Source organism: Elephas maximus, chromosome 3 (assembly GCF_024166365.1).
Source record: "Elephas maximus indicus isolate mEleMax1 chromosome 3, mEleMax1 primary haplotype, whole genome shotgun sequence".
Classification (NCBI taxonomy): Eukaryota; Metazoa; Chordata; class Mammalia; order Proboscidea; family Elephantidae; genus Elephas; species Elephas maximus.
The window spans coordinates 166,547,672-166,570,566 of record NC_064821.1 but is presented as its reverse complement, the minus strand read 5'-3'; the positions used below and the strand labels follow the sequence as shown (position 1 = coordinate 166,570,566).

At 42.2% G+C, this 22,895-nt stretch overlaps 1 protein-coding gene across 3 annotated transcripts in view; it reads right to left on the bottom strand.

The window, feature by feature from the left end:
- SYT6 (synaptotagmin 6) overlaps window positions 1-22,895 on the bottom strand; it is a 73,773-nt gene that overhangs the window by 37,086 nt on the left and 13,792 nt on the right. For all 3 annotated transcript variants that reach the window (XM_049875993.1, XM_049875995.1, XM_049875994.1), the window contains exon 3: window positions 21,599-22,157. In XM_049875993.1, the coding sequence (XP_049731950.1) occupies window positions 21,599-22,157 (559 nt within the window). The remainder of the gene's footprint in view (window positions 1-21,598; window positions 22,158-22,895) is intronic.

Below are 22,895 nucleotides of genomic sequence, written 5' to 3'. Positions count from 1 at the left end.
TTTTTTCCTTCTGGTTTTTCTCTTTGGTTCTAGCTGCCCACCACACTCTGTTCCTGCACCTTCTTCAAAACTCCAACCCAAGTGTAGACCCAAATTCTACTCCTGCTTCCTGTCAAACCCTTTGCTGTTGAGTTGATTCCCACTCATAGAGACCCTTGAAATAGCCTGGTAATTAAAAAAAAAAAAATCTTCTGGAAATACTAAGGGTGACCAAAAGGAATAACCACAGGCAATGCAAATGGCACATAGGTAGAAAGCCATAAGATTTTTCCATCATTGGGCTCCAGTCCCAAATGGCTGGGAAAATGTCACAGGCTCCTCCCTGAGTTCTTGCCCTGGCAGTTCTTTGCCCACTTCGGTGGAATGGCATCCTCTCTTTTCTCAACATACATCTGTGATCTCCTAAGCAGCCAATCCCCTTCCTGGCTAAGACCCCATCCAATCCTCATACTCCACTGGGGCCTCCCTCTCAGGCCTCATTTTGATGTGAAGGGCTGGCTTATTCTCAGCAGACTGTCAGAACTGGGGGGGGGGGGCAGGGGGGGAAGGGGTTGAGATGGAAAGTGACTTCCCCCTTCCCATCTGTCATGGATTCAATTAATGTCCCCAAAAAATGTGTGTATCAACTTGGTTAGGCCATGATTCCCAGTATTGTATGGTTGTCCTTCATTTTGTGATTGTAATTTTATGTTGAGAGGATTAGAGTGGGATTGTAACACCACCCTCCGTCAGGTCACCTCTCTGATCCAAGGTAAAGGGAGTTTCCCTGGGGTATGGCCTGTACCACCTTTTATCTCTCAAGAGATAAAATGAAAGGGAAGCAAACAGAGAGTAGGGACCTCATACCACCAAGGAAACAGCACCAGGAGCAGAGCATGTCCTTTGGACCTGGGGTCCCTGTGCCTGAGAAGCTCTTCAACCATGGAAAGATTGAGGACAAGGACCTTCCTCCAGAGCGGACAGAAAGAGGAAGCCTTCCCCTGGAGCAAACGCCCTGAATTTGGACTTGTAACCTACTAGACTGTGAGAAATAAATTTCTCTTTGTTAAGGCCATCCACTTGTGGTATTTCTGTTATGGCAGCACTAGATTACTAAGACACCATCTGATATAGCAACTCCTATATACTCATACACAGGCACACAGCCCTACATACCCCCATTACGGGCTCACACAATGTGAGCAGTCATAAGATTCTAAGGTAATAAAAAAGGTAATAGGAGAAAACAAATGCCATTTAAAACCACAATGGCCTTCCATGGTGGGCGGATCCTGTTAAAGGCAATATGACAATCTCAGCATTGAAGCTGGTCCTGGGGAAGATGGCCAGGTTGTTCATTTGAGTATCTTGTTGGTTTCCAATGTACAAGGATGGGGCTGGAACTGAGCCTGGGCTTAGGGGCTGGAGAGAACTAAGTTGTCTGGCACAACAGAAAGGCCTTGTTTATTTATTTATTGTGTTTTGCAGCATGGAACCCAGAGGGATGATGGAGAGGAGTCAATAAGATGATAGAAGCAGGCACTGCATGGAGGGTGTGGCCAGGGATGACCCCTGGTGTAGGCGCCAAGGGTTTTCAAGGCCAAGCACATCTATGTGCCATCTGAAGCTGTCCAGGTGCGGTGGCAGGGTAAATACCCATTTTCCCTGACCAGTGACAACAAGTCTTCCGTTGAAGTGCTCCTGTGTACTTTGTGTTGCTAGGGGTGGGGTGGACCCTGAGTTGTGTCCTCTGATTGAATCAATGAAAGAAGAGTCATCAGGAGCAGAGAGGAAAACAACATTTCAGGAAAGGCAGACAATTGAAGCCAAAGGGGACCATAAATATATTTGCTCTCCGTACCTCAGGAATAGGCAGGAAGCTTGGGGGAGAGTACTTGTTAGCCAGCTCTTGAGATGCAGTAGAAAGGAAGGTCAGGAGCGCTCGCTGTGGAACTATCTTGCCTGGGCTTGACTCCTAGATCTGTGCTTCACCAGCCTTGTGACCTGGAGCAGGTTGCCTGTGTTTCCTCATCTATAAGCTGGCAATAAGAGTGGTACCTCTCCTGCAGGGTGGTTGTGAGGATTAATATAAGCTCAGGCACTCAGAACAGAGCCTGGAACATAGGAGGTGGAGAAGCAGCTGATACCCCGCTTACACCTGTAACAGGGATTCTGTACATAAATAGTAACCGGAGTTTTATTCTCTCACTCCTTCCCTACCTCACCCCTACTCTCTTCCACCCCATGCACACTCAGACACATGCTTTCTGATGACAATATACAACAGCTACTATTTTTTTTTTTTTTTACTAGGGAAACCAGTCCCAGAGTCCCTGAACTACAAAAAAAAAAAATTTTTTTTTTTTTTTTTTTTACAAGCTGTGATAAATTCAGACCATCAGCAGAGTTTCCATTTCCACTGAGTCAATTTCTACTCATGTTACAGAGGAGAACTGCTCCACGGGGTTTTCTTGGGTGTAATCTTTATGGAAGGTCACTAGGCCTTTCTTCCCCAGTGCCAGTGAGGCGGGGGTGAGGGGTGTGGGTGGGGTGGGTTCGAACCGCCAACCTTTTGGTTGGTAACAACATGCAAACTGTTTGTGCTACCCACGGACCTATCAGCAGGGTAGAACTTTAAAATGACAGACATGGAAAATTTCAGAAGCAATCATTGGTGTTTCTCAGGCCAACAAAATGGAGGACAACACCAGCCTGCGCTGACCCAGCCCCTCCATCCCAGAGGTCCCCTGTTTCTTCATCCCAAGGCCAAGAGAACTCCCTGGAAATCTCTCCATCCCAGGTCCTAATACAGCCCACAAGAGACCCTCATGTTCTCGGGGACTTTGTCCAGAATGGAAGGCATTAAATATTCATGGAGAATGAGTAGGTGTCAATTCAGACAGGAGAGGAAAACGTGACTACAGAGGATGACTGATGAGGATGAATGAGGGCCAGATGGGCAGGGGTGGGAAGGGAGCTGGCTGCTGTACTAGACACATTTTTCTACATTGTTGCTGACACTAAAACACCATAAAAATATGCTAGCAACTGGACAAGGGTTGACCTAGACCCTACAGCTCACCCTGCCTCCCTCTTCCTCCTGGGTATAAATATTTATGGCTTTGGTTAGTTGGCTCAGGGTTCAAGGCACTTAGATAAATGGCCTCTCTTTCCTCCTTGGTTTTCCTACTGACATTGTTTGTTAGTTTTCCTACTAACTAGATCTTTCTTGCAAGGAAGAGACTATTGGCAGAAGGGCATATAGTCTTTGTTCTGTGCCTTTTGATACTTCATACCTTGGACTCTGGATCCTCTCCTTCTACCGCCATCTCCCCACAGGATAGAGGCTCAGATGCCCAGAATGAAGGCAGAGGGTAGGGGCTGGGGAGGTGAAGGGAGAAGGCAAATAAAATAAAATAAAATAAAATAAAATAAAATAAAATAAAATAAAATAAAATAAAATAAAATAAAATAAAATAAAATAAAATAAAATAAAATAAAATAAAATAAAATAAAATAAAATAAAATAAAATAAAATAAAATAAAATAAAATAAAATAAAATAAAATAAAATAAAATAAAATAAAATAAAATAAAATAAAATAAAATAAAATAAAATAAAATAAAATAAAATAAAATAAAATAAAATAAAATAAAATAAAATAAAATAAAATAAAATAAAATAAAATAAAATAAAATAAAATAAAATAAAATAAAATAAAATAAAATAAAATAAAATAAAATAAAATAAAATAAAATAAAATAAAATAAAATAAAATAAAATAAAATAAAATAAAATAAAATAAAATAAAATAAAATAAAATAAAATAAAATAAAATAAAATAAAATAAAATAAAATAAAATAAAATAAAATAAAATAAAATAAAATAAAATAAAATAAAATAAAATAAAATAAAATAAAATAAAATAAAATAAAATAAAATAAAATAAAATAAAATAAAATAAAATAAAATAAAATAAAATAAAATAAAATAAAATAAAATAAAATAAAATAAAATAAAATAAAATAAAATAAAATAAAATAAAATAAAATAAAATAAAATAAAATAAAATAAAATAAAATAAAATAAAATAAAATAAAATAAAATAAAATAAAATAAAATAAAATAAAATAAAATAAAATAAAATAAAATAAAATAAAATAAAATAAAATAAAATAAAATAAAATAAAATAAAATAAAATAAAATAAAATAAAATAAAATAAAATAAAATAAAATAAAATAAAATAAAATAAAATAAAATAAAATAAAATAAAATAAAATAAAATAAAATAAAATAAAATAAAATAAAATAAAATAAAATAAAATAAAATAAAATAAAATAAAATAAAATAAAATAAAATAAAATAAAATAAAATAAAATAAAATAAAATAAAATAAAATAAAATAAAATAAAATAAAATAAAATAAAATAAAATAAAATAAAATAAAATAAAATAAAATAAAATAAAATAAAATAAAATAAAATAAAATAAAATAAAATAAAATAAAATAAAATAAAATAAAATAAAATAAAATAAAATAAAATAAAATAAAATAAAATAAAATAAAATAAAATAAAATAAAATAAAATAAAATAAAATAAAATAAAATAAAATAAAATAAAATAAAATAAAATAAAATAAAATAAAATAAAATAAAATAAAATAAAATAAAATAAAATAAAATAAAATAAAATAAAATAAAATAAAATAAAATAAAATAAAATAAAATAAAATAAAATAAAATAAAATAAAATAAAATAAAATAAAATAAAATAAAATAAAATAAAATAAAATAAAATAAAATAAAATAAAATAAAATAAAATAAAATAAAATAAAATAAAATAAAATAAAATAAAATAAAATAAAATAAAATAAAATAAAATAAAATAAAATAAAATAAAATAAAATAAAATAAAATAAAATAAAATAAAATAAAATAAAATAAAATAAAATAAAATAAAATAAAATAAAATAAAATAAAATAAAATAAAATAAAATAAAATAAAATAAAATAAAATAAAATAAAATAAAATAAAATAAAATAAAATAAAATAAAATAAAATAAAATAAAATAAAATAAAATAAAATAAAATAAAATAAAATAAAATAAAATAAAATAAAATAAAATAAAATAAAATAAAATAAAATAAAATAAAATAAAATAAAATAAAATAAAATAAAATAAAATAAAATAAAATAAAATAAAATAAAATAAAATAAAATAAAATAAAATAAAATAAAATAAAATAAAATAAAATAAAATAAAATAAAATAAAATAAAATAAAATAAAATAAAATAAAATAAAATAAAATAAAATAAAATAAAATAAAATAAAATAAAATAAAATAAAATAAAATAAAATAAAATAAAATAAAATAAAATAAAATAAAATAAAATAAAATAAAATAAAATAAAATAAAATAAAATAAAATAAAATAAAATAAAATAAAATAAAATAAAATAAAATAAAATAAAATAAAATAAAATAAAATAAAATAAAATAAAATAAAATAAAATAAAATAAAATAAAATAAAATAAAATAAAATAAAATAAAATAAAATAAAATAAAATAAAATAAAATAAAATAAAATAAAATAAAATAAAATAAAATAAAATAAAAATAACAGGAAAAGAGAATTCCACATAAAATCTTAGAGACGGTGGAATGATTTGGAAAAGGATAGCGACAGTGGTTGCACAACTTGAAGAATGTAATCGAGGTCACTGAATTGTAGAAATTGTTGAGATGGTGTATGTTTTAAGTATATTTTCACCACAATAAAACAAAACAAAAACCTAGAGACAAGGAAGGCAGGAGGAAGAGCACAGGACTGGCTCTCATGAGACCTGGGTTCTGGGTCCAGATTTGCATGGGCTCACTGAGCCACCCGGGACAAGCTGTGTGACTCTCTGGTCTAACTTACTCTTCTGTGGAAGGAGAGGATGAGCCAGGACATCTCCAAAGCCCTTTCCAGCTCTGACCTTCCCCAAGTCCATGAGAGCATAGAGCCATGACACTGTGGTCTGTGGAAAATGACAAAGCTCTCCAAGGCTGCCCCAGTTCTCCCAAGCTCTTGCTATTCTGGTCATACTTAACTCACTCCTCCTCACCTCTGTGACCCCAGTCTCTCTGAATTGCTGCTGACCCAGAGAACCCAGTGTGGTCCCTTCCTTCCAAATGAGCCCTGGAGTTGGTATGTTCGTGACAGCGTCCAGAGGGGATGTTTGGCTGCTGCTTCCCTTGCAACTCAATAATCTCTCTCCAGGAGAAAATGTCACTGTGGGTTTTCAGGTAATGGAAGACAAGTGCATCTGCTCTGCCCGGCAAGGTGGGGGAAGCACGTGAAGTCCACCAGGGACTGAAAGGAATGGATTGTCGCTGTTGCCTGAGCTTGTTGCCAAATGTTTTCCCACTCATTCTCTTGCGAGGGAAAGATTAGATATTTATACCACCAAGAAGCACAGCATACTAATGAGGGGCATGTTGGGCCAGGGGCAGGGCAGGGTCGGCTTGGCCGCCAGCCAGTTCCGCTCTGTGAAGTGGTGCACGAGTGGAGGAGGGCGGGGAGGCTGGGCCATGGTCTGGTTGCCAGTGGGAGCTGGCTCTTCAGGCAGCTCGCCAGAGTGGGCAGCAGGGCTGTCTGGATGCTGGGGAATTTATCAAGTGTGAGAGCAGAACTGTCTTCACTGTCCTGAGCCTCTGAAGCTTCCTGAGGCCACTTGGTCTGAGGCTGCATGGAAGGACCTATTGTGAAAGGTGGGTTTAGAAACAACTTAAATGAGAACACCCAAGGCAAGTGGAGTGGTTATTGAGCAACCCTGCTTTCAGCTAGGTCAGAGCCCTGTCTAGACCAATTAGCTTTGTTTTGCAGCACCGCATGGGAAGCCTTTCACCCCATGTACCCAAGAACGGCTATTGGTTCCAACTGGCCCATGTGAGAGGGTGTGGAAGGGTTGGTGCATATCCATCCCCTCGGCAGGAAGAACTTGCAGACTTGGCGACCTCATCATCGATGGAGGGGCCATATGGCCCCTCTGGGAGGATGTGGCCTCTCTCCTGGACTGACCACAGAGGGCCCTGGTAACTGCTGCCCATAGGGTGGAGCCTGGATCCCACACGCCTTGGTTTTCCCTTTCTGGGTTCTTGATGGATGTCAGCAGAATTTTCTAGAGGAGGTTTGGTCCCTTGTTTCAGAGCTTGGGCCCCGATAGCAACAGCCACATTCTCAGGGCCTGAGCTTTGACCATGGAGGGAGGCCCTGAGTGTATCCCTCCCAATTTTCTTACAGTCCCTATAATATGAGCTCTGAGGGCTGGACTGCAATTATGATTCATTCTGGCAGGAAAATCCACCCCTGGCTTTAACGTTCTCATCTGAAAAAGAAATCCTTCCAGGGAGGAGAGCAAAGAAGTGGTCCCACACAGCTGCCCTCTGCAGTGGCAGGGCCCAAAGAATAAATGGGAGTGTGGTTGACCAGGCATTTCTACCCACCAACCTCAGAGAGGGAATGCCGGAGCAGAGCTCGACAATCCAGAGAATAATGATAATGAGGCCAGGCCCGAGGGAGTGTGCGGTAAATGAACAACCAGCAAAGACAATCAGGTGGTGATGCAGCCCCTGCTGGGCAGCAAGTAAACACAGGAGCATTGCTGCCCCCGACTACCCAGGCAGCTTCTGACTCAGGCAGCCAGGGGTCAGGCAGTCTGCAGGGCCACAGCCGAGGCTCACTTGGGCTGCTCAAAGTTCAGAGCAGGGCTGAAGGCTTCATACATTATTCAGAGCAGCTCCGGCTGCAGGGCTTCAAGAGCCATCTTCGCAGGTTTGGGCAGGCAGCCCAGTCCCTGCCAGCCCTGTTCCCTTCATACCTCCTGGGGCTGCTGAGTGCCCCTTGATTTTCCCTACAGGCCTCTTTGGGAAAGCTCTCCCTCTCTGCTTCAAACCTGGCTTGGTCCTGCATGCCAGAAGCCCGACACCAGGGAATTTAAGGCCAAATTCTTGGGATGCTGGACCCTTGCTGCAAATTCCTATTGGAATGTGTTGTCTTGGGCTGAGGTGTTTGAGTAGTCTGGGGCTCTCACTCCACTCCCTACCACATCCTTAGCTTTCCCTGCAAGGTATGTCCCACACATGGGACCAGAGCCTGCTGGGTTACAGCAAAACCAACCGTAACCAGTTGCCGTCGAGTTGATTCCAACTCATGGTGATCCCATGTGTGTCAGAGTAGAACTATGCTCCATAGGGTTTTCAATAGCTGATTTTTCGGGGAATTAGATCAGCAGACCTTTCTTCTGAGGTGCCTCTGGGTAGACTTGAACCTTGAACCTTTCAGTTAGCAGCTAAGCACTTTAACTGATTGTACCACCTAGGGACTCCCAAACCAACCTTCCTAGCCCTTTAAATCCCATTTCAAGGCCAACCCCCTCCAGAAAGTTTCCCTAAAATAATAAAACCCGTGCCCCAATCTTCCACAAATGATCTTCTACCCCAATCAGGCTCCACCAAGAGGGCTCTTGTCAAGGCTGATGATGATCTCTATGCTGCTGAATGAAACGGCTAATTCTCAGTCCTTGCTAATCCTTTCCCTCTCCTCCTGGAACACTTTCTTTGTTTTCCAGGAGACTACATTCTCCTGATTTCCACCCTGTTTCACTGGTTGCTACTTTTTAGTCTCCTTTGCTGATTTTTCTTCATGTTCCCCATGTCCAATCATTAGGGTTTTCCGTGGTTCTATCCTCCATCCTCTTCTTTCCTCTATCTGAACTTGCTCCCTTTGAGATCTTAGCTAGCCTCATGGTCTTTAATATCATTTATATGCTGACATCTCCCATATTTATATCTTTAGCCATGACCCTTCTCCAGGACTCCAGACTCTATATCCAACGATAGAGCCATGGGACATTCTAATGTTTAGACATGGGAGCCATGAGGAACTTTCTACTTAACATCTTCATTGGATGTCTAAAAAGCATCTCAGACTGGAGGGGAGATGGGATAGTAGAGAGGGTTAGAAACTGGCAAAATGGTCACGAAAGGAGAGACTGGAAGGAGGGAGCAGGCTGACTCATTAGGGGAAGAGTAAATGGGAGTATGTAGTAAGGTATACATAAGTTTATATGTGAGAGACTGCCTTGATTTGTAAACTTTCACTTAAAGCACAATAAAAATTATTTTTTAAAAAAGCATCTCAAATATAACATGTCCAGACCTGAATTCCTGGCCTTTCTCTGCAAACTGGTTCTTCCTCCAGGATTTCCCAACTCAGTGAATGGCAACTCCATCTTCAGTTGCTTGGGCTGAAAATCTTGATTCTTCTATTTCTCTACCACCTAGACTCTACACTCTGTGATTATTGCTGGTACTACTTTCAAAATATATCCAGAATCTACCCACATCTTACATCTCTACCATCATCCTGTTCATTATCTTTTTAAGAATTTGCCATAGCCTCCCAACTGATTTCCTTGCCTTTGCCCTTGTTATATAGTCTATTCTCAAGCTGTGAGCTTGTAATATCTCATTAACCTTTCCTGCCCCCTTACCTTTCTCACTTCATCTTCTACCTGCCCCCTCCCCCAGAGCCTCATTTCTGCCTTACTCACACTGACCTCCTTGCTGTTCTTTGAATAAGCCAGGCACCCTCCCACCTCAGGATCTTTGCATTTACTTTTCTCTCTACCTGGAACTCTCTTCCTCTAAATATTTGCATGGCTCCCTCCTTTCCATCTTTCAGGTCTGCTCAAATGACACCTGTCATGGATTGAATTAAAAAAAAAAAAAACCAAACCCACTGCTATTGAGTCTATTCCAACTCAAAGCGACCCTATAGCACAGAGGAGAACTGCCCCATAGAGTTTCCAAGGAGTGCCTGGCGGATTCGAATTGCTGATCTTTTGGTTAGCAGCCATAGCACTTTAACCACTAAGCCACCAGAGTTTCCTAGATTGACTTATGTCCCCCAAAAAATGTGTGTATCAACTTGGTTAGGCCATGATTCCCAGTATTGCGTGGTTGTCCTCCATTTTGTGGTTGTAATCTTATGTTAAGAGGATTAGGGTGGGATTGTATCACCACCCGTACCCAGGTCACCTCCCTGATCCGATGTAAAAGGAGTCTCCCTGCGGTGTGGCCTCTTAAGAGATAAGAGGAAAGAGAAGCTAGCAGAGAGTTGGGGACCTCATACCAAGAAAGCAGCACCAGGAGCAGAGTGCGTCCGTTGGACACGGGGCCCCTGTGCCTGAGAAGCTCCTCAACCAGAGGAAGACTGAGGACGAGGACCTTCCTCCAGAGCCGACAGAGAGAAAGCCTTCCCCTGGAGCCCATGCCCTGAATTTGGACTTGTAACCTACTAGGCTGTGAGAAAATAAATTTCTCTTTGTTAAAGCCATCCACTTGTGGTATTTCTGTTATGGCAGCCCTAGATAACCATGACTGAACCCCCTGATCTCCTTTGACTACACTGTTATACCTTGCACACCATTTCCAACCACACAACTACCTATAATACTTCCCTGCTTGTTTCCATTTAGCACTACATTTTTTTTTTTTTTTTAATATACTACTTATCTTGCTTACTCATTTGCTTGCTGTATGTCTCTCCCACTACAGTGTAAGCTTCATAAGAGCAGGGGCTTTTTTGTTTTGTTTATACTCATGGTTAAGGTTTATTACAGAGAAAGGATACATATTAAAATCAGTAGAAGGAAAAGGCATATGGGGCAAAGTCTACGATAAAACAGGCACAAGCTTCCAGGAGTGGGGACTTTTTTTAACTACTGCATTCCCAGTGCCCAGGTCTGTGCTTGGTATCTGGCAAATGCTCAAAATATAATTGTTAAATGAATAGTTCCTGAACCATTCCTCCTTTTACTTTCTCAGTTCTCTTTTCTCTTGGATCTTCTCCTGCTGGTACTCTTTGCTGGTCCTCTTTCTCCTTCTTTCTGACTATAGGTGTTTCCAAAGTTCGCTTCTCGTTCCCAAGTTCTCTCTCTGCCATCTATATTCCCCATCCTAATCACTCACTGTTCCAGCTTCAGCAATTGCTTTTATCTATCCTTTTAATATAGTTTAAATAATTGTGTTCCTGTGATTACATCTTTACTTGCTCTGACACCCCTGCTAAACTGTAAGCTCCTTGAAAGCAAGGACTATGTTTGTATCTTTGATGCACAATTGTTCTAGGACCCAAGTATGTTCTTTGAGGGCTCACTGAAGATGTGTTGAGTGGATGGAGATTGATTACGCCTCCCTCTTGCTCCTGCCTGCCTCTGGGCGAGGATATACCTGGGAGCCTTAGATCCAAGCAGGCACTTGGAAGGTGTTGCATCAAGCTGTGATCAAATAAGCCTTTGGAAGGCTTCATCCCAGGGTGACTTAATGAGTCACAGTGGATCAATTAGCCGATTATTTGGCTCTACATGCGAAAGCCTTCATGGCCACTCTTGGATCTCATTCAACTTGAGTGTGGAGGGATGAGAAAGGAAGGGATGCCACTGAACTTTTTTCTGGCAAGGAAGGTAGGTTCATCACAGGAGGCCAGCCTTCCCTCACACAAACTGGGCTAGTGAGGACCTGTGCATAGCCCAGGACAGCATAGAGCTGCTTCCCCCATTACACTATGAAGCTTTGAGGATAGGGCTGGAGTTGAAGTCGTCTGCATTCCCAAGGCTAGCCTGGTGCCTGATCCATAGTAATTGCACTACAAGTAGTTATTGAATCCACCACTCATTTGTCAGTTTGTCATACCATGGTGGCTTGCGTATTGCTAGGATGCTGAAAGCCATGCACCCGGTATATCAAATACCTGCAGGGTCATCCATGGTGAACAGGTTTTGTTAGAGCTTTCAGACTAAGACAGACTAGGAAGAGGGACTTGGCAATTTACTTCCAAAAATTAACCAATGAAAACCCTATGGATCACAACAGAATATTGTCTGATGTAATGTTGAAATGAACTCAAACATACCATCGATCATACGTATGGTGCAGGACCAGGCAACATGTTATTCTGGTATAATAAGGTCGTCCTGAGTTGGAGCTGACTTGATGGCAGCTAACAACAACAATAAAATTGTTGAACAAAGAAAAGAAACTCAATCTTATGTGAGAGAAGTTCCTGACCAGTTCTTTCTAGACTCTTCCCCCTCTCCCCGCCCCAATCAAAAAACACACTCCTCTGCCTCTGATCCCCTCTTAAATCACTCTCTGGTCTCCACTGCCATCAAAGCCTGGCCTAAAGCTTTCCTTTCCTAGAAATTTTTCCAGATCAATCTCATCCAACTCTGACTTATTTTCTCCATCTCTCTTCAACAGTTCTGCACACGGCTTGTAGTACAGCAGCTTGCATAATTTTATTGTAAGTATCCTGAACTGATCTGTCTCCAAGTATGTGTCCTGTATATGTGTGTGGAAAGAAGCCCTGGTGGCACAGTGGTTAAGGGCTTGGCTGCTAACTGAAAGGTCGGCGGTTCGAACCCACCAGCAACTCCGTGGGAGAAAGATGTGGCAGTCTGCTTCTGAAAAGATTTATAGCCTTGGAAATTTTATGGGGCAGTTCTACTCTGTCCTACGAGTTGGAATTGACTTGACGGCAACTGTTTTTTTGTTTTCTTATGTGTGTGTGTCGAGGGGACGGGGCAATGTCTAGATTCCTCATTAGCTTATGCTCTCTAAGGTGGAGGGTGCTTTCTTAGCCATCCTTTCTTTCTCCATAGCCCAGTGCAAATTCCTGTACCCAACAAGTGTTCAGTGATGCAATTGAGCAGCCCCTGGTTGACATTCAATAAATGTGTGCTGAAGGAAAGAAGAGTGAATGTCAAACCCAATCCCCATAGAAAGCAATACTGGGAAGCAGACAAAGGTATCTAGTGCTAGCACAAAGTTGTTGTTGGGTGCCATTGAGTTGGTTCCAACTCATAGCTACCCTATGTACAACAGAAGGAAACACTACCCGGACCTGTGGCATCCCACAATCATAGCTATGTTTGATCCCATTGTTGCAGCCACTGTGTCAATCCATCTCGTTGAGGGTCTTTCCCAACAGCACAAAGGCTTCCCCCCAAATGACCGTATTTTGAGAGGAATGAGAGAACTTAACCAGACCCCAAAGGAAAAACAAAGAAAAAACCAAAAACCATCACTCTTCCTCATCTCTTTACGAGCTACACAGCGTCAGGATCTATTTTCTGCTCCAAAGAGGGATGAAACCACATTCTCCTCTGCCCATACAAGGATCATGTGCTCTGTTGAAGACCTGAGTTCAAATTCTGACTCTACTACGTTCTCTCTGTGTGACACTGGGTTAGTCACTTACCCTCAGAAACTTTGTTTCTTTACATGTGTGTATGTATGTGTGTGTGTGTGTATATATATATATATATATATCAGTTGCTGTCAAGTTGATTCAACTCATGGTGCCCCCATCTGTGTTAGAACAGAACTGTGCTCCATAGGATTTTCTTTTTTTTATTAAATTTTTTTTGTGCTTTAAAAAATTATACTTTACAAATCATGTCAGTCTCTCATACAAAAATTTATATACACTTTGCTATACACTCCTACCCCCACAGTTTGTCGTACTGTGGGGACTTGTGTGCGGCTATGATGCTGGAAGCTATGCCACCGGTATTCAGATACCAGCAGGGTCACCCATGGAGGACAGGTTTCAGCTGAGCTTCCAGACTAAGACAGACTAGGAAGAAGGACCTGGCAGTCTACTTTTGAAAAGCATTAGCCAGTGAAAACTTTATGAATAGCAGCGCAACATTGTCTGATATAGTGCTGGAAGATGAGCCCCCCAGGTTGGAAGGCACTCAAAAGATGACTGGGGAAATGCTGCCTCCTCAAAGTAGAGTCAACCTTAATGATGTGGATGGAGTAAAGCTTTCGGGACCTTCATTTGCTGATGTGGCACGACTCAAAATGAGAAGAAACAGCTGCAAACATCCATTAATAATTGGAACCTGGAATGTACGAAGTATGAATCTAGGAAAATTGGAAATTGTCAAAAATGAAATGGAATGCATAAACATCGACATCCTAGGCATTAGTGAGCTGAAATGGACTGGTCTTGGCCATTTTGAATCGGACAGTCATATAGTCTACTATGCTGGGAATGATAACTCGAAGAGGAATGGTGTTGCATTCATCGTCAAAAAGAACATTTCAAGATCTATCCTGAAGTACAACGCTGCCAGCGATAGGATAATATCCATACGTCTACAAGGAAGACCAGTTAATATGACTATTATTCAAATTTATGCACCAACCACTAGGGCCAAAGATGAAGAAATAGAAGATTTTTATCAGCTGCTGCAGTCTGAAATTCATCGAACATGCAATCAAGATGCATTGATAATCACTGGCGATTGGAATGCGAAAGTTGGAAACAAAGAAGAAGGATCAGTCGTTGGAAAATATGGCCTTGGTGACAGAAACAATGCCGGAGATCAAATGATAGAATTTTGCAAGACCAACGACTTCTTCATTGCAAATACCTTCTTTCACCAACATAAACAGTGACTATACACATGGACCTCACCAGATGGAACACACAGAAATCATATTGACTACATCTGTGGAAAGAGATGATGGAAAAGTTCAATATCATCAGTCAGAATGAGGCCAGGGGCCGACTGTGGAACAGACCATCAATTGCTCATAGGCAAGTTCAAGCTGAAACTGAAGGAAATCAGAGCAAGTGCACGAGGGCCAAGATATGACCTTGAGTCTATCCCACCTGAATTTAGAGACCATCTCAAAAATAGATTTGACGCATTGAACACTAGTGATCGAAGACCAGACGAGTTGTGGAATGACATCAAGAACATCATCCATGAAGAAAGCGAGAGGTCACTGAAAAGACAGGAAAGAAAGAAAAGAGCAAGGTGGATGTCAGAGGAGACTCTGAAACTTGCTTTTGAGTGTCAAGCAACTAAAGCAAAAGGAAGAATTCATGAAGTAAAAGAACTGAACAGAAGATTTCAAAGGGCCTCTCGAGAAGACAAAATAAAGTATTATAGTGACATGTGCAAAGAGCTGGAGATGGAAAACAGAAAGGGAAGAACACACTCGGCATTTCTCAAGCTGAAAGAACTGAAGAAAAAACTCAAGCCTCGAGTTGCAATAGTGAAGGATTCCATGGGGAAAATATTAAATGATGAAGGAAGCATCAAAAGAAGATGGAAGGAATACACAGAGTCATTATACCAAAAACAATTAGTCGATATTCAACCATTTCAGGAGGTGGCATATGATCAGGAACCGATGGTACCGAAGGAAGAAGTCCAAGCTGCTCTGAAGGCATTGGCGAAAAACAAGACTCCAGGAATTGATGGAATATCAAATGGGATGTTTCAACAAACAGATGCAGCGCTGGAGGTGCTCATTTGTCTATGCCAAGAAATATGGAAGACAGCTTCCTGGCCAACTGATTGGAAGAGATCCATATTTATGCCTATTCCCAAGAAAGGTGATCCAACCAAATGTGGAAATTATAGAACAATATCATTAATATCACACGCAAGCAAAAATTCTGCTGAAGATCATTCAAAAACGGCTGCAGCAGTATATCGACAGGGAACTGCCAGAAATTCAGGCCGGTTTCAGAAGAGGACGTGGAACCAGGGATATCATTGCTGATGGCAGATGGACCCGGGCTGAAAGCAGAGAATACCAGAAGGATGTTTACCTGTGTTTTATTGATTATGCAAAGGCATTTGACTGTGTGGATCGTAACAAACTATGGATAACACTGAGAAGAATGGGAATTCCAGAACACTTAATTGTGCTCATGAGGAACCTTTACATAGATCAAGAGGCAGTTGTTCGGACAGAACAAGGGGATACTGATTGGTTTAAAGTCAGGAAAGGTGTGCAGCAGGGTTGTATTCTTTCACCATACCTATTTAATCTGTATGCTGAACAAATAATACGAGAAGCTGGACTATATGAAGAAGAACAGGGCATCAGGATTGCAGGAAGACTCATTAACAACCTGCGTTATGCAGATGACAGAACCTTGCTTGCTGAAAGTGAAGAGGACTCGAAGCACTTACTAATGAAGATCAAAGACCACAGCCTTCAGTATGGATTACACTTCAACATAAGGAAAACAAAAATCCTCACAAATGGACCAATGAGCAACATCATGATAAATGGAGAAAAGATTGAAGTTGTCAAGGATTTCATTTTACTTGGATCTACAATCAACAGCCATGGAAGCAGCAGTCAAGAAATCAAAAGACGCATTGCATTGGGCAAATCTGCTGCAAAGGACCTCTTTAAAGTGTTGAAGAGCAAAGATGTCACCCTGAAGACTAAGGTGCGCCTGACCCAAGCCATGGTATTTTCAATCACATCATACGCATGTGAAAGCTGGACAATAAATAAGGAAGAGCGAAGAAGAGTTGACGCCTTTGAATTGTGGTGTTGGTGAAGAACATTGAATATACCATGGACTGCCAAAAGAACAAACAAATCTGTCTTAGAAGAAATACAACCAGAGTGCTCCTTAGAAGCAAGGATGGCGAGACTGCGTCTTACATACTTTGGACATGTTGTCAGGAGGGACCAGTCCCTGGAGAAGGACACCACGCTTGGCAAAGAAGAGGGTCAGCGGAAAAGAGGAAGACCCTCAACGAGGTGGATTAACACAGTGGCTGCAACAATGAGCTCAAGCATAACAACGATTGTAAGAATGGCACAGGACTGGGCAGTGTTTCATTCTGTTGTGCATAGGGTCGCTATGAGTCGGAGCCGACTCTACAGCGCCTAACAACAACAACAACATACACTCCTAATTGCTCTCCTCCTAATGAGACAGCACACTCCTTTCCTCTACTCGCTCTCCTCGTGTCCATTCATCCACCTTCTGACTCCCTCTGCCCTCTCATCTCCCCTCCAGACAGGAGATGCCAACATAGTCTCATGTGTCTACGTGACCCAAGAGGCTCATTCTTCACCATTATCATTTTCCACCCCCTAGTCCAGTCCAATCCCTGTCTGAAGAGTTGGCTTTGGGAATGGTTCCTGTCTTGGGCTAACAAAAGGTCTGGGGACCATGACCTCCGGGGTCCTAGTCTCAGTCTGACCATTAAGTCTGGTCTTTTTATGAGAATTTGGGGTCTGCATTCCACTGCTCTCCCGCACCCTCAGGGGTTCTTTGTTGTGTTCCCTGTCAGGGCAGGCTCCACAGGGTTTTCAATGGTTGATTTTTCAGAAGTAGATTACCAACGCTTTCCTCCCAGTTGCCTCTGGGTATACTCAAAACTCCAATCTTTTAGTTAAAAGCCGAGTGCATTAACTGTTTGCACCACCATATGAGAAATAAGATAGGAACAGTAATGACCACCAACCAGTCAGATCAGGTAGTCTGGATCGAAGTGGAAGGTTGGGTCTGGGGAATGAAACAAACAGCGACCCATAGATTGAGCCAGAGGAAAGGCACCATGGGGACAGGGCTCAGAAGGCTGCTCTGTGCCCATGGTGTCCAAGGCATCTTGTGTATTTTATTTTGATAATTCATATAATATCACTATGAACTATATACTATTATTGTTCCCATTTTAATGATGAGGAAACTGTAACACAGGTTTGATACTGTTCTCAGGTTCTCAAAGCTAAAAAGTGGGGAAGCTAGAATCCAACACAGGTTTGTTTGGCATCCGAGCCTGAGCTCCTTCTGTACAGCTCTGCTAATTCCCATGGTAGAAGCTGTTGCACTCCCCAAGGCCTCCCTTCTTTCCTTCAGGCCATGGGTCTAGGGTCCCTGGAAGTATATGGAATGCCTAAAAAAAAAAAAATGGAATGCCTAACCACCCCTAAAATAATACCCATGCACATGCACGCACACACACACACACACACACACACACACATGCACACATGCACTCTTGTATGCACACCCTGGTCTGCCAGGGAGCTGGTAAGGCAGGGAGATGGCCGCGTCCATTAGCACCATCAAGCACAGCACATATTTATGGCCCCAATTACAAGCCTTCACCTTCTGCCACCGCCACAAAGGCACGGGAATAGCAACAGGAACAGTGTGTGCAGTGGGGTCTGAGGCCGCTGTAGCAATAACTACAAGATTACAGAGATGTGAGCAAACCCTGGTGAAGGCAGCTCTATTATAATGATAAATCTACAGCTTTATATAGAAATAATGAGGCTAGGTTGGGTGGGGGGAGAGATGAGGAGTGTGATTTCAGCCAACCAAATTTCTGGGTGGAGGGAAAGTAGCAAACTCCCAGGAATGCCCAGCAGGCCACCAGGGGACCTCAGTCAGGCCAGGCAGGTGCAAGGGCGGCAGGATGCCCAGGGGCTGCCCTGCCCAGGGCTAGAATGGATCTGATGAACTCCCATGATTTCCTTCGCAAGCCTGAGTTTCTTGATTCAGTGCCACACTAGAGGGCTCCGACTACCCTAGCAGGTCCAGTTTGCTGTTCTCACCCAGCCCAGCAGTTAGTGTGGTGAGGGGATATAGGGGGACATGCGGTGGCGGGAGGGGTGTACAGGTCTATATTAGCCACTATGCTGCCCAGGCATCCAGTTCATAACAACCAGGGAGTGGTTGCTTCTTGTGGCTCAAGATCTGCAATTAAAGAAGAGCTAGAAACCCAGGAGGAGTTCCTGGGTGGTGCAAATGGGTAACGTGCATGACCGCTAACCAGAAGGTTGGTGGTTTGAGTCCACCCAGAGGCACCGTGGAGGAAAGACCTGGTGATCTACTTCTGAAAAATCAGCCACTGAAAACCCTATGGCGCATAGTTCCACTCTGACACACACGGGGCTGCCATGAGTTGGAGTCAACTTGGCGGCAGCTGGTTGAGAAATCTGATGTGCCCTTACCCTTTACTAGCATTGCAGATTGGTGTCCATTGGCTGTGAGGAAAAGACGCAGATGTCCCAGGTTTTGCTACTGCAAAGCAACTCAAGCACTGGTGCAGGGACTAAAGCAAGGGACCTGCTTGGTTCCACCGACCAGAGCTGAATCTCATTCTCTGATACAAGTGCAAGGAGCGAGGCAGGGCTTATATTTGGCCTCACTGTGGGGAGGACTGAGCTGCTTTTCTCCACCGGTCACCATAATGAAGCCGCTATCCTTAGGAGACCGCAAGAGAAGAGCCGTGCCAGATGTAAACTTCAGAGGGATTTATAGATCAGAACACCCGGGTCTGGGGCCAGCACACAGCTGCTGTTCCGGCCCGCTCTGTCTGTCCACTCTGTCTGCCGGCCCCTCCGCTTGTGCCGTTCTTGGGGATGATATTTCAGGAAGGGAAATTGGGGGAAAGCATTGGGACATTTGGCTGGATTCGTCAGAGTCAGCACCAGCTATGAGAATGGGGTGTCCCAGAGGCCGTCTCGGGGGCAGCCACAGAGCCTACCCAGTGTTCCCTTTATTTATTTATTTATTTACTTTAACAGATCAGAATTCCTACCATTTTCTCACCAGAGAGAGCCTGATTGTTCCAGTTTCCTTTCTCACGTATTCAATGTAGAGATATTGATTGCCAAAGTGAGAGGCTACCGACGAAGTGGGGTCACCCCTGCCCAAGAGTTGTGGTGCAAGAAATACCCAGAAAGACACTGGGCCAGTTACCACTCAAGACATCAGATCCAAAGCCATTGGGGTTTGGTGGAAATGCCCCTGCTGGCCACTCAGCTGCCCAGGTGGGCTTAGAGAAAGGCATACCACCTATACCTTCAGGCTGCAATTACACAGTTTCCTCCATACCCTACTCCAGTGACCTGGAGACACACCATCTACATGGGACCAAAGGGCTCTGAATATGCCCTCTCTCATTTTCTGTGCCAAACTTTGTCCTTCCTTCTCTTAAAGCCTCCTTGAGCATCAGCTCCTTGACACCTACTCTGGTTAATTCCAGTTGATTGTGAACAGCCTAGCCCCTCTTCCCTGATGTGTGGGCTAGCCAGGTCTTCTTTCAGGCCTGCCTTCCCAGGCTGGACTGGGAAGACACTGCCCAAGAGACAGGATGATGCTGTGTGGTAGTCATTAATTGTTTTCATTAAGCATCTCTAGTTCTCCTTCTGGGAACATGGTAGGATTGCTTTGCCCTGTCCCTTTGATGTTATGAGTTGCCATGTGTCTTGCTTTAGCTAATGAAATGTGAGTGCAAGTGACTCATGCCACTTCTGTGTGGAAGCGTTAAGAAACAATGAATGAGATAGTGCACAATACTGGGGAAGTCAGCACAATTTGACCAAGGCCAGGTCTGGAAGCTTCATAGACACATCCAAACTCTCTGAGGGACCAAATTACTGGGCTAAGGGCTGGGGACCATGATCTCGGGGGACATCTAGCTCAATTGGCATAACATAGTTCATAAAGAAAATGTTCTACATCCTACTCTGGTAAGTAGTGTCTGGGGTCTGAAAAGCCATCTAAAATACTCTATTGGTCTCACCCCATCTGGAGCATGGGAGAATAAAGCAAACCAAAGACACAAGGGAAAGATTAGTCTAATGGACTAATGGACCACAATCACCACAGACTGAGTCCAGCACAATTAGATGGTGCCCAGGTAACACCACTGACTGCTCTGACAGGAATCACAATAGAGGGTCCCAGACAGAGCTGGATACAAATGTAGAATAAAATTCTAACTCACAAAAAAAGACCAGACTTACTGGCCTGACAGAGACTGGAGAAACCCCAAGAGTATGGCCCCTGGATACCCTTTTAACTCAGTACTGGAGTCACTCCTGAGGTTAACCCTTAAGCCAAAGGTAGAGAGGCCCGTAAAACAAAACGAGACTAAATGGACACACCAGCCCAGGGTCAAGGATGAGAAAGCAGGAAGGGACAGGAAAGCTGGTAATGGGGAACCCATGGTCGAGAAGGGGAGAGCGTTGACAAGTTGTGGGGTCAGCAAGCAATGTCACAAAACAACATGTATATTAATTGTTTAAGGAGAAACTAACTTGCTCTGTGAACTTTCATCTAAAGCACACACAAAAAGAAATAGTGAATGATTTGCTATATCCTCTTCTGATGCAATAACTGTGGGAGTCCATGTCCCGATGAAGCCATTGCCAGCTGTGATCCCTGAGTAACAAGGGTAGAGGCCCTGGCCAAGGCGCAAAGCTGTCTTAAGCCACTAGAATCCTTGGATTGGTTGTTACTGCAGCATAACCTGATTCATCCTGATTAATATAGCCTGTTCTTGATTGCACATTCTAAACTCCTAATACACACCGATGCCCTCAGTAGATTCTGCTGTCTAAGTCAGTCTGTGGGCCTGGCCCAAACCTTATTCATGATCAAAGGGACATATAACATTATTTTATAGGTGGTAGACCTGAGGCCTAGTAGGTAGAGAGAACTACCCCACGACATGTGATCAGAAGCAATGGGTAAGAATTCACTTCCCTTTCTATCCACATGGGGGCTCTACTGTCCCCCCCTCAACTTGGAGCACAGTGCAAGGATTTCCCCAGGATGGGCTGGGCCACTGGGCAGTTTCCAGAGTCCCTTTCACAGCCTGAACAGCAAAGGTCCATTTGTCTCCAGAGGGGTGAGGGAGTTGGGGACATGCCCTGCCCAACCCTGAACTGCAAATCCTTGAGAAGTTGGGGAGCAAGGCTGTACTCACGCTTGTGGCATACTGGATGTCCTTCCAGATGGAGGTTTCCCGGGAGAGATCAGAGGCCTCAAAGAGGTTGTCCAGGATGACCTCCCCAATCATGTCATGGCGGGAGAAACGATCGAAGTCGAAGACACTGAGATGCAACTTGCGGTCAGCCAGCTCCTCGTAGGGCACGGGGAAGTGGAAGTTCTCATCGAAGGTGGGGTTTAGGGTCTTGCGGTGCACCCGTGTCTGCAGCTTGCATTTGCGGTCAGGCAGGAGGTAGATCTTGACATAAGGGTCGGAGCTGCCGCAAAAGTCCTTGGCAGGGAGGTCGAAGGCCTTCAAGATGCGCACGATCAGGGTCTCACTCTCGTAGTCGTAGCGTAAGCTGAAGTTGATCTTCCCACAGCTCTTAGCGGCCTCGGACTTGGCATCATCCCCGTCCACTGACTTCTGCTTATAGAGCTCGGGCTTGATGCGGCCAATGCTGGTGGGCTGCTCAGCCGCGGGCGGCAGCTCATTGCCATAGTCAACACTGGAGACATGCATCTGCCGTGGCAGGTGGCGCTTGAAGGAGGTGTGCCTGGCAGTGGGTGGAAGGCAGCAGAAAGAGTGTGGTCAGGGCTCAGGGGAAAGGGGATGCGTGCAGACACACCATTGGCGGCTGGGGCTCATCCTTCCTCTTGTGGAGACTGCTTGTCTTCCCTCTTGTTGACCCCACTTTTCCTGTACACATACCCTGTGCATAGGGGTCATTGTGAGGATTGTTGTTGTTAAGTGCTGTGGAGCTGACTCCACCCATAGTGACCCTATATGACGGTAGAACTGACCCATAGGGTCTCCTAGGCTGTAATCTTTACGGGAACAGATCATCAGGTCTTTTCTCCCATGGAGTGGCTGGTGGGTTCAAACCATCAACATTTCCGTTAGCTATCAAGCATTTAACCATTGCACCACCAGCGATCTTTGTTGTGAGGATTACATGTCTTAATATTTGTAAAGTACTTGGAATGGTACCTGGTATATGGGAAGCTCAATTACTGTTAAAACAAACAAACATACCTGTTGCTGTCGAGTCAATTCTGACTCATAACGACCCTATAGGACAGAATACAACTGCCCCATAGGGTTTCCAACAAGTGGCTGGTGGATTTCAACTGCCGACTTTTTGGTCAGCAGCTGTAGCTCTTAACCACTGTGTCACCAGGACTCCCAATAAATGTTAGCCGTTGTCATTATTACTTCTGGTACCTGCTTTCTAGGTTTCTTTCCTAGTAGTCATGACTCAGCTTCCCTCCTAAATCCTTAGAAGGATCTCCTT